Here is a 10,565-nt window from a genome sequence, read left to right as displayed (position 1 = left end):
GCCCCTCAGTCTCAAGGTGAAGCTTTTAAGTTCAGATAATTTTATAAAGAGTTCATTGAGACATCAGGGAGAGGCCTCTGCAGCCAGGTTCAGGAGCTACAGAGAGCATTCAGGGAGAAAGAGTGAAATATTTCAGCTGGACTCTTGAAGCAGAGAGAGATGTGAGGATTAAAGAGGCTGAAGTTCCTCCAGAGGGAGAGGCTCTCTGTCCCACGGCCCCTGAACGCCTCAGTGCAACTCTTAATTCTATTAACCTGCTGGTCAGTGGGACCAGAGAGCAACACAACTATACACACCTGCACACACTACACAACTACACACCTGTACAAACTACACAGCTACACACATTAGTATAGTTATTACTGACTGTATTCTCTCTTGTTCGATGTCTTTTGAATGACACAACTCGTCAATGTTGACTCCAGTTTTATGACTTGTGTGTATAAATATTTCAGATCATGCTACCCCGACTACACAGACCTGGACACGTTACAACTAATATTGATACCACATGCAAGGCTGATCCTGACTGGGAATCAAATCCAGGTCCTGAAGGTCTCAAGGTCAAGACTTCACCTGATTATTGTGGAATAACTGATCATTGATAAGTGGCGACATACAGAAGCACATTATCTGAAGGAACCTCACTGTACTGAGAGCATAAGCCAAAGAGAGGACCTTACTTACAATGTATAAATGATGGAGAATAGACATCAAATAATAATTCTATAGAAATACTTTGTTAAACTTTCGGACTTGGCGGAGGGAAGTGTGTTTCTGTGAACTGTTGATCCGGCAGTGAGGGATCTCAGCAGAGCCGCTGAGTCCCTGCAGGCCGATTCCCCTCTAATGACTGTAACCACTAATGAAGAACAACAGGAAACAAAAACACACGACTCTCTCACACCCCTGAGAATGTTTGGATCTTAGATGTCTGTAAAGCACAAGGGAAAGTGCAAAACTTTCACCACGGTTACATGGTAGAAATGGATCTTTCTACTGGTTGAACAAGCCACAATCAGGAAGTCAGTTTGAAGGAAGCACTTCTGATGTGTGGATTGACAGACATCATGTTACCTGAATTCATATGAATCTGACTGTCCAGCTGATGGTGGACGGTGCTCAGTGATGGCTCCCTCGGTGCTTTCCCACATTGAACATTTCAGCCTGTGAGAGGACACCCTGTGCTCCACCAACATGGCTGAGCTGAAGTTGGCAGTACAGACTTCTTCAGTGCTTCAGAACTTACTCTCTTTTCAAAAAGTACCATTATAACCACTCGGAAATACAAAATGGCCGCCATTCAAAGCGATTTTAAACGGTGTTTGAACTATTTCTTGATTGAGTAATCCTATTTTGATGGCCTATACATCAAAATATATGTTCTTGAGAGTGAGAAATCCAATTCTGCAATTAGAAACTCAAGCTTACTGAATATTATGATGATACAATGGGGATTACACTTTATCAATGTATCGGGTAATGTTGACTTCAATTCTCTGTTTTACAAACAACGTGAGAAGAAACTGATAGGACTTGCGTGTTGTTTGAGTCAGGAAACAACTTGCTGTTGATGTGCAGCTTCGACTGGTTCTCCTTCTAGTCTTCACATTTGCAGGCACACAACTGTCTACACTTCAGGCTGAAGCAACAGCATTTGCATCGTCCTCGACATTCAGTCTTGCAGCCACATTTTGTCAACAGCTCACAAGTCTGAACAGTGGGTGGAAGAGTTGTCCAGAGAACCTGCCAGACTTCACCATTTTTTTTGCCAGTCCCAGCTGGCAGGACATTCAATGCACATGTTTCAAACTGTTGCCTGGCCCCATATGCAGGCAGCTTGGAAGGCAGGCCGTTTCACACGTTGAACAAGGGCTGCGCTTGTCGGTGGAATGGCAACATAAGACCTTTGCTTTCGAGCAAACAAGTCCAGTCTTGCCTCATCTTGCCTGTGGTACTGTGCTTGTCATAAATGGTGATGAAAAACTTCTGAAGGATGTTGAGGTCTGCATCATCTATGATAGGTGGGTTTGACTGAGCTTTTTGAAGACATAGCTCACTTCAGGGCAAACCTTCCATGCTTGCCATGCAGTTTTCTGAAAACCCTAATTTTCAGTGACGTTATAGCCGCCATCTTAAAACGGGTGGCCATATTGGAATTTAATTGACACTTTTGAGTTTTTCCAGTCAGAATACATTAATTTTGATGTTTGGATCACGAACATATTTCTTTCCATTTAAGTTGTACTTCGAAAACCATGTCTTTGCATTTAACAAGGCTTGACATCTTGATAACCGGTGGCCATTTTGGATTTTCAGCTGGATAACGTACTTTTCTTAACATGTACATCCTGAACATCATTTTTGCCAAATGTGTTGCTTGTATCACCAAGTGAAAGATTCTTATGGAATGCTGAATTAATCTGGCCCAATAATGTGCTTGAGACTTGGAGCTCATGACTGCGAGGCTCCGTCCAGAGAAACACACACAGATCACAATGCGGGCTGTTCAGCATCTTGGAGGCAGAGAAGGAGAAACTACAGGAGGAGAAGGAAGCTCTGAAAAGACCAGCTGTTGTCTAAAGTATTTGAAAGTCAAACTTCAGTAAAAGTAAAGATACTCTGCTTGAAATCTGCTTTGGTAAAAGTGAAAGTCACCTGCAAAATAATTACTTGAGTAAAGGTCTTTAAGTACATCATATGAAATGTACTTAAATATCAAAAGCAAAAGTACAGGCAAAAATAATTTGCCTGTACTCAATTTGCAAATATTTTTTTCTTATTAAACTTAATTCTCCGTCCATCATTTTCCTTCAACTCTTGCTTCCTCTCTTCCTTTTTCCCTTAATTAAAGTCGTCCCTGAAAGTGCTGTTCATCTTCAGTAGAGTTAAACCAACCTCCCTATTAGTGAACAATCCAAGGCTTTTGGAATTCTGCTTCACAATGATAGGAAGAGTCGATATTGAAGAATCAAAAAGCGACAATGATATGGATGTTTGGCTGCTACAAGCTGGTTAAGGATTTCTTGAATGTTTCCCTTCGTGAGACCAAAGAGAGAATGTAATTATAAAAACAGATCCAGATTTCTCACCGATTCTTTATCAACACTCTCCACCACATATCAGTTTTCATTTTTTTCAGCTGTGTTTCTCATTCTCAGTCACTTATCAGAGCAACCATCACTGGAAAGTTGGTGTTATATACTCCAATGCTACAGATGGCGGCGGCGGCTTGATTTGGAAAATAGTCTGGAAAACAATGGAGTGGTGCTCAGTCTGACCACAACTCTCCCCGATGAAGAGCAGATCCCTGGGCGACTACTTTCTACTCCACTTTATTTATAAAATGTTGTGGAGTAGAAAGTACAGGTCATACTGATACTATAGCTGCAAAAGGAGGAAAAAAAAGCCGCCAAGGAGAGAGACAGAGAAAGAGAGATAGAGGAAGGAGTGAAGGACTGGAGGAAAAGGAGACACAAGTAAGAAATCACTGTGGAGAAGTGGTTCGCTCCGCTCCAGTCTGAAGGGTGTCGGGCCTTTCTGTGTGGAGCTTCCATGTTCTGCCTGTGTCTGCCTGCCTGGGTTTTTTCTCCTGGTGCTCTGGATTCCTTCAACCTTCATCTCATCAAACCATGTCTTTGTCCTCATCAGTTTAACAAAAGAAAAAGAAACACTAGTTGAATCATCGTCTCTGCACTTGATAAGAACTTTAAGTCTGCAGGTTATCAATATTTATAATTAGATGTGGAAAAAATTCACTCACTGCAGCTTTTGAAAGTCTTTGGAATAAAATAAATATGTGAATAAAGTGCACAAATCTAAGAAAAAGTTTAAACTGTGAATATTTCATTGATGCTTGGAGAAACGTTTTATCTGCCCTTAACTGGAAACAGTCGTCCTGAAAGAACATAAACATAGCGACGCAACTTTGTTTGAGCAAACGCTTGGCGCACAATTTTTTTTTTTTCCCCACTTTATTTTTAAATTTTATGGCATATAATGGTTACACACATTAGAACTCACTATACAGTGCAATGCCAATATAGAAAACAGACAGAAAAAAAGAGAACAGAAACAAAAAACAAACCAAAACCTACCCAACAACATTATAACAAATATCAAGTCAAAAAGTCAAAATATATACATCTTCTTAAATATATACCCATAACAAAAAACAAAAAAAAAACAAACAAACAAAAAAAAAAAAAAAAAAAAAAAAAAGGGGGGGGGGGGGGGGGGGGGGGTGCCCGGGGCGATAAATGTTAAAACTGAAAGAGGACTGAATTTGGATATATGAATACCTGCAGCACAGTGTGTAATCAGTCTGGTACAAAAGGAAAGTCCATTTTTCTAAGTGCAGCAAAAAATGGATTCCACGTTTTGGAAAAGTCATCGAGAGAGTCTCTAACAATGAAGCGAATTTTCTCTAATTTAAGAAAATAGAGAAGATCTCGGAGCCAGTGAACATAAGAAGGGGGTGTTAAAGATTTCCACTTCATTAATATTACTCGACGAGCAAGCAACGACATGAATGCCACTGAGGATTTTTGGGTTGTTGATAAATTTAAAGAAGAGGGTACTACGCCAAACAGGGCAATAAAAGGATTTGGTTGACGAACTTACCAACTACCTCTGACACCATTCCAAAAATGTTATTCCAGTAATTATGAATTTGTGGACAGAGCCAGAAAGTGTGTATTAAATTTGCAATTGGATGTTGGCATCTGTCAGATTTTGGGGAAATATTTGGATACATTTTTGCCAAACGGGCTTTAGTAAAGTATATTCGGTGCAGAAGTTTACATTGAATAAGGCTATGTTTGGCGCAAATGGAGGATTTATGAACCAACAACAACATTTGTGACCAGAGTTCATCACATATGACTTCCCCTAAATCTTCTTCCCAAAGAGCTCGAATAGTGTCTGTTGCCTGCAGATGTACAGAAGTAATCTGATTATAGATGATAGAAATTGTAACTTTCAATATAAAAATAGGTTGTAAAAATACATCAAAAGGTGTATTTCCTGGAGCATTTGGGAAAGTTGAAAACATATTACGGACACAGTTCCGAACCTGCAGGTAATGAAAGAAATGGTTGTGGGGTAAATCAAATTTATCAACGAGTTGTTGAAAGGAAGCGAATACATCATCTATGAATAAATCCCTAAAAAATTTGATACCCATTCTTGACCATAAAGTGTATGCCGAATCTATGAGAGAGGGTTGGAATACATGGTTAGAAGAAAGAGGGGCATACAAAGAGAAAGACTGCAGGCCCAGACATCGCCTAAACTGAAGCCAAATTTTCATAGATGATTTAACTATTTTATTTTCGGTATAAGGGAAAACTGAAAAAACTGGTAGGAGAATGAAGCAAAGCGGACAATGAAACTGGTTTAACTGAGTTAGTCTCCATAATAAGCCAAGAGGGAGGGTTTACAGGGTCAAATTGGAGCCAATATTTGAATACTCTGAGATTACAAGCCCAGTAATAATATTTAAAGTTTGGTAGAGCCATACCTCCAAGTTTCTTAGATTTTTGCAAGTACTGAATCCGCAAACGAGGAACCTTTTTATCCCAAAGAAATTCACAAATGATAGTATCAAGTTTTTTGAAGAAAGACTGTATGAGGAAAATTGGGATGCATTGAAACAGATACAAGAAACGGGGGAGAATGTTCATTTTGATACAACTGATGCAGGCAACTAGAGAGAGTCCCAGGATAGACCAGCGATCTAAATCTTCTTTAGTACGCAACAATAATGAAGAAAATTGTGCTTGGCGCACAATTTAACCGGAATCTGTAACCAGTGGCTTCGTTTACACAATGTTTGTTTGGTTTAATTACAAAAACAATCAACAGCACCCACAACTGGCGGGAAAATGGCATTGTTTTCAGTGTTTCTGCCATTTCCATGAGAGTGGACATGGTGTTCAAAATGCTGTGGTGTGAACATGAAATTTTCTGAAATGAAAGTACAAACGGTGTGTTGACTCTTGAAATGTTCTTGTGTTCAAGAGAAGTCTTATTATTTTTATTTTTTTTAAAAGCTAATCCAAAAGATGGGGCTGGGGGTAGTTGATGGGTGGACTAAAACTGAAACTGACTCAAAGACAGTGAAGAGATAAGAGGCAGAACCCAGCGGAGTCAGAGCCACAGCGACACTGGGACGAGAGGAGGATCCAACAGACTTTCTTCGTATGAGAGCTTCATTTCTTTCATTCTGATATGTCTTTCATTCAGGTGCTGTGAGATTGTGTTTGCAGTTTTCTTCAGGTGTGATTTCATGAAATATTCCAGATTATTTTTTGACTTTTCAGTGTGTTTTCTTCGAGCCTGTGAATCTTTTCCTCTGTGTGGAGAGCTTCCTGTTTGTCTTCATGTGCTGCTCCTTTACAGACGGATGGAAAACCTGACAGTGGGAATTCCTCTCAAGCAGCCCATCGTCTTTGAGCTGGAGGGCTTCTACGTCCCTCCAGGTTACGGCCCCTTGTTCTTCGTCCTGGCCCTGCTCACCTTCATGGTGATCCTGCTGGGGAACGGTGTGGTGATGTGGGTCATCGTCACGGACAAGAGCCTTCACAGGCCCATGTTTGTGATGGTCTGTAACCTGGTGGTCTGCGACCTGCTGGGGGCCACGGCAGTCCTGCCTCGCCTCATGATGCAGCTCCTGACGGGGCAGAAGGCCATCGCCTACATCCCAGCCATCATCCAGGCCTTCTGCATTCACTCATATGGAGCAGCAATACAAACTATTCTGGCTGTGATGGCCTACGACAGGTGAGGATAGGGTTACCCTAACCCTATCCTCACCAATTTAAACTTATATTTCTAATGCTTGTCTTCTGCCTCTCTTTTCCTTAACTTTAAGAATAGTCAGTATGTGTGATTTTCTTTCTTGCAATGAATATGTGTTCTTCTATGTATTTTTCGATACAAATTTTATCAATATGTCCATGAGTGTTCCTATAGGCTGTATTTGTGTCTTGAAAATACAGTTTATCCCAGATTTGTTTCTTTAAGTCCTATTCCAAAGCCTCCAGGTTATTGTATTCTGTCCGCCTGGATTATGAAGATCGACGATACATCCAAACATTAACTCTAACTTAACTTATTTAATTTGCTGAAGGGAAAAGACGCTTCAGCACACAGACTAGTGCGACGTCGACCTCCTCAACCCTCCGAGCCGTCCACTGGACGAATGAAGTTTTGGAGAACAGAACACCTGAGGGCTGTAACGGCGCTCTTCCTCTCTCTCCGTGCAGATACATCGCCGTGTGTGAACCTCTCAGGTATCACTCCATCATGACCTCGGCTCGGCTGCACAGCTGCTGTGGTCTGGCCTGGTTCATCGCCGCGCTCCTCATCTTCGTCTTATTTTCCTTCCACATTAACGTTCCGCTGTGCGGCCGAACCATCAAACACGTGTACTGCAGCAACCGGGCCATCCTCAGGCTGGGGTGTATTTCCACCCCCGTCAGTAACATCTACGGTCGGTGGACATGTGGTGCAGAGAGATGAGATGAACCGTGGCGCTCACCCAACTCAACACCTTCTGTTGTGTCTTACAGGTTTAGCCATGACCTGGTCTCTGAGTACCGGGGTCTTTCTCGTCATCGCCTTCTCCTACACTAAAATCCTGAGCGCCTGTCTGAAACAGGGACGGAGTGACAGAAGCGTCCGCACCAAGGCCTTCCAGACATGTGCCACTCACCTCATGGTCTACGTGATTTACGAAATTGCTGCAGTCGTCCTCATCATGCTCTACAGGTTCCCCTCAGTCTCCAGGGACATCCAGAAGTTCTTTGGCATTGTGGTTTTGGTTTTTCCACCACTTGTAAACCCCTTCATTTATGGAATATTCACAAAAGACTTGAGAGGCAGTGTCAGGAAGCGTTTCACTGCACGAATTCACCACAAAAACTGAGGACTGTTGTGTCTCACTCTCTTTATTTCCAGTGACAAGATGATGTGAATTCTCTGAATGATGTAAAACGACACAAGTTTGCTCTGTTTCTGAAAAGTTGATTGTCTCAAACACATTAAATGCAAAACACACCCATTCTGACGATCAGCTTGCCTCTGGTCGATGGTTCTGTCTCCAAACAACCAGATATCTGAGTCAGGTTTGGTCCAGTTCTTCTCTGCTGTGTTGAAGGAATAACTGATGCCTTGCCTCGCCCCACCTCGACACAGCCATGGCCATTTTCCATTGCAACACAGCACCACCTCGGCGTGGGTGCAGCCATCATAGCAAGGTGACCTGAATCTCTGGCAATGTCATTTATTATGTGACAAACCACTGCAATTGAGGCGACAGTGTACCTGCAGCTCTCTCTGTGGCTTCTTGATGGTAAGCTAATGATAGCTAATGCCAGTTTGCCACTGTTGCTGTATATTAAGTTTCGTGTATAATGTTGTAACGGCTTCAAGTCATCACTGTTAGGTATTAAGAGGGTCATTTAGGGACCCTAAATACAACAAGTGCTTTGTGGGCCCCCCCTGCAAAGCAGGAGACCAGTGTCAACCGTCACTATTGTTGCTCTTGCTTTAAGATGACAAAAATGTCCCGTTAAGTCACACTAAACACATTTTGGAAAAAAAAAATGTAATAGCTTCTACAATCCATAATTATGTATTCTGTGATGATAAATATAATCCAGGACCAGAAGGAACAAACGCCCAGACCGTCGGTTGGCAGAGATTTTGGGAATAGAGAGTGATCTGAATTTTGCACACACACACACACACACACACACACACACACACACACACACACACACACACACACACAGTATTCAACCTAAATTATGCATAAATGCAAACAGACAGATTGATTGACTTAGTGACAGATGTACAACAGAAGAGGAATCAACTTGTTCCAGCAGTATGAATACACTTCTGAATCATAAACAAATAATGGATAAATATTGTTTGGAAAATAACAAAATGAAGTTGTTATTTAATTCACAGAAGAGTATTTGTGGAAAATTATTATTAGTTTAAGAGCAAAACTCCGTTCGTAAAGAAAAAAAGAAATCGGTCCGTGACACACATCAGCTTCCTTCCAAGTCAGGGGTCAGAGTCCTTTGCTGAGGACACAGTGGTGCGTCAGCTCTGCAGAGTCATCCGTCGGAAGGCACAGAGAAACCAAAAAACTGCAGATCAAATCCATAGACCGAGTGGAAACTATGAAGATTAAACATATATTTTTCTCTAGAGAAGCATTGTGTAAATTACAATACAGCGATTTCTCCATTCTGTAGATTTTTGCTTTTTGTTTTGTTTTTGTGGTTCATTTTGTGGCTTGTGATCTGTTTCAGAAACTATTTCAAAGATGTTGTTCTGTTTTGAAAATCAAACTGAAGTCATTCAATGTAGAAAATTGTGTTTGTGATTAAATGTAACTATTAAAGCAGAACTTTGCAACTTTTTTACCTCAATAAATGTGTTTCAGAATCCCTGTGGGGGTAAACAAAGCCTTGTTGCGGTGATTCGCCTGTCCCTTCATTCCCCCTGGGGTCTGGGTCCTGAAAACAGCGCTTGCAATTTCAGAGGAGCGGACCCGACTACATCTCGCGAGAACAACCCTGCTTTACGGCACTCATACAGGATTACAAGTATAAAAGCTGTTGGAGTGCGAGATCTGTCATTGTGTTGCAATAGACGATCTTTGCATGATGTGTTGATTGGTTCTAATTTCTGTTTGGTAACTGAAAAATAAAGAGGAGTGGCACCTCCTCTTGTAGAAGTGAGCGCGAGACCGCGAGTGAGTTCGCTGCACTGAGCTGAAAGCGGTAGCTCTCTGAGTGTGTTTGTTTTCCAATAAGTTTGATTGTGCGAAGCAGGCATGTCTATGAAAGAGGGAGCAACCAGAGGGAGCAAACGGAGGAAGTTCCCGGGCAGCACGAGGAACCGTCGCTACAGAAGATTTAACAAAAGCGCGTAAAACAAACATGAAACCCTTGCTAGCGTTAGCAACGCCACCCTGAGGTGCTCACGGATAGCAGAACCAAAAAGACAGAAAAAAAAACGTAGTCTAACGAGCGGAAAAAAAGGAAAAAGTTCTGCTTTAAGGGCAACTTGCTCTGCTAAAAAAACCCAAACAAAAACAGACAAAAAAAAAAAAAAAAAAAGCACTCATCAGCCCCTTTTGTCCATGATGTTATGGTCACTGGGGGCCTTGATTTTAAAATGTACTCCATGATCATAATTTGAGGCATGAAAAAATGACCACTGTGGACAGCTGAGTTGGAGGACTTGTATTTCAATCCATAACATGATTGGAGGTTGTATTTGATGGATTAAACCTAAAAAAAAAAAAAAAAAACCTGAATCGTAACGGGTTTTACATTAAACTGAACTTCTCACAACGCTCAACTTGACACTTCAAACGCAATTAATAACTTAAAAAAATAAAATTATACAGGAGTGGCTCAAGCACCTCTGGTCATCCATGAGGGCTGTGACCAGAGTAGGCAGGTACAGCACCCGTCACGGAGACGGCCGGCACACACTCACTCAGTCACAAGTACAACAGTATCAGAAATCATGAAGCACAG

The 10,565-nt window shown here is 41.6% G+C and overlaps 1 protein-coding gene across 1 annotated transcript; it reads left to right on the top strand.

The window, feature by feature from the left end:
* The first annotated feature begins 1,037 nt into the window (after nucleotides 1-1,037).
* Nucleotides 1,038-7,930, top strand: LOC115395770 (olfactory receptor 2K2-like). Its single transcript, XM_030101414.1, has 4 exons — nucleotides 1,038-1,051; nucleotides 6,403-6,783; nucleotides 7,269-7,495; nucleotides 7,575-7,930. The coding sequence occupies exons 2-4, from the start codon at nucleotides 6,407-6,409 to the stop codon at nucleotides 7,928-7,930; spliced, it is 960 nt and encodes a 319-aa protein (XP_029957274.1). The 5' UTR covers nucleotides 1,038-1,051; nucleotides 6,403-6,406.
* The last annotated feature ends 2,635 nt before the right edge of the window (nucleotides 7,931-10,565 follow it).

This window comes from Salarias fasciatus, chromosome 10 (assembly GCF_902148845.1).
Source record: "Salarias fasciatus chromosome 10, fSalaFa1.1, whole genome shotgun sequence".
NCBI lineage: Eukaryota > Metazoa > Chordata > Actinopteri > Blenniiformes > Blenniidae > Salarias > Salarias fasciatus.
This window is presented reverse-complemented; position numbering and strand designations above follow the sequence as displayed.

Bases quoted from the DNA above. Each gene is read 5' to 3' on its own strand.
- LOC115395770 (XM_030101414.1), top strand. From the start codon at position 6,407: ATGGAAAACCTGACAGTGGGAATTCCTCTCAAGCAGCCCATCGTCTTT. The intron at 6,784-7,268 runs GTGAGGATAGGG...CTCTCCGTGCAG, and splicing joins GCTGTGATGGCCTACGACAG to ATACATCGCCGTGTGTGAAC. The intron at 7,496-7,574 runs GTCGGTGGACAT...TGTGTCTTACAG, and splicing joins CCCCGTCAGTAACATCTACG to GTTTAGCCATGACCTGGTCT.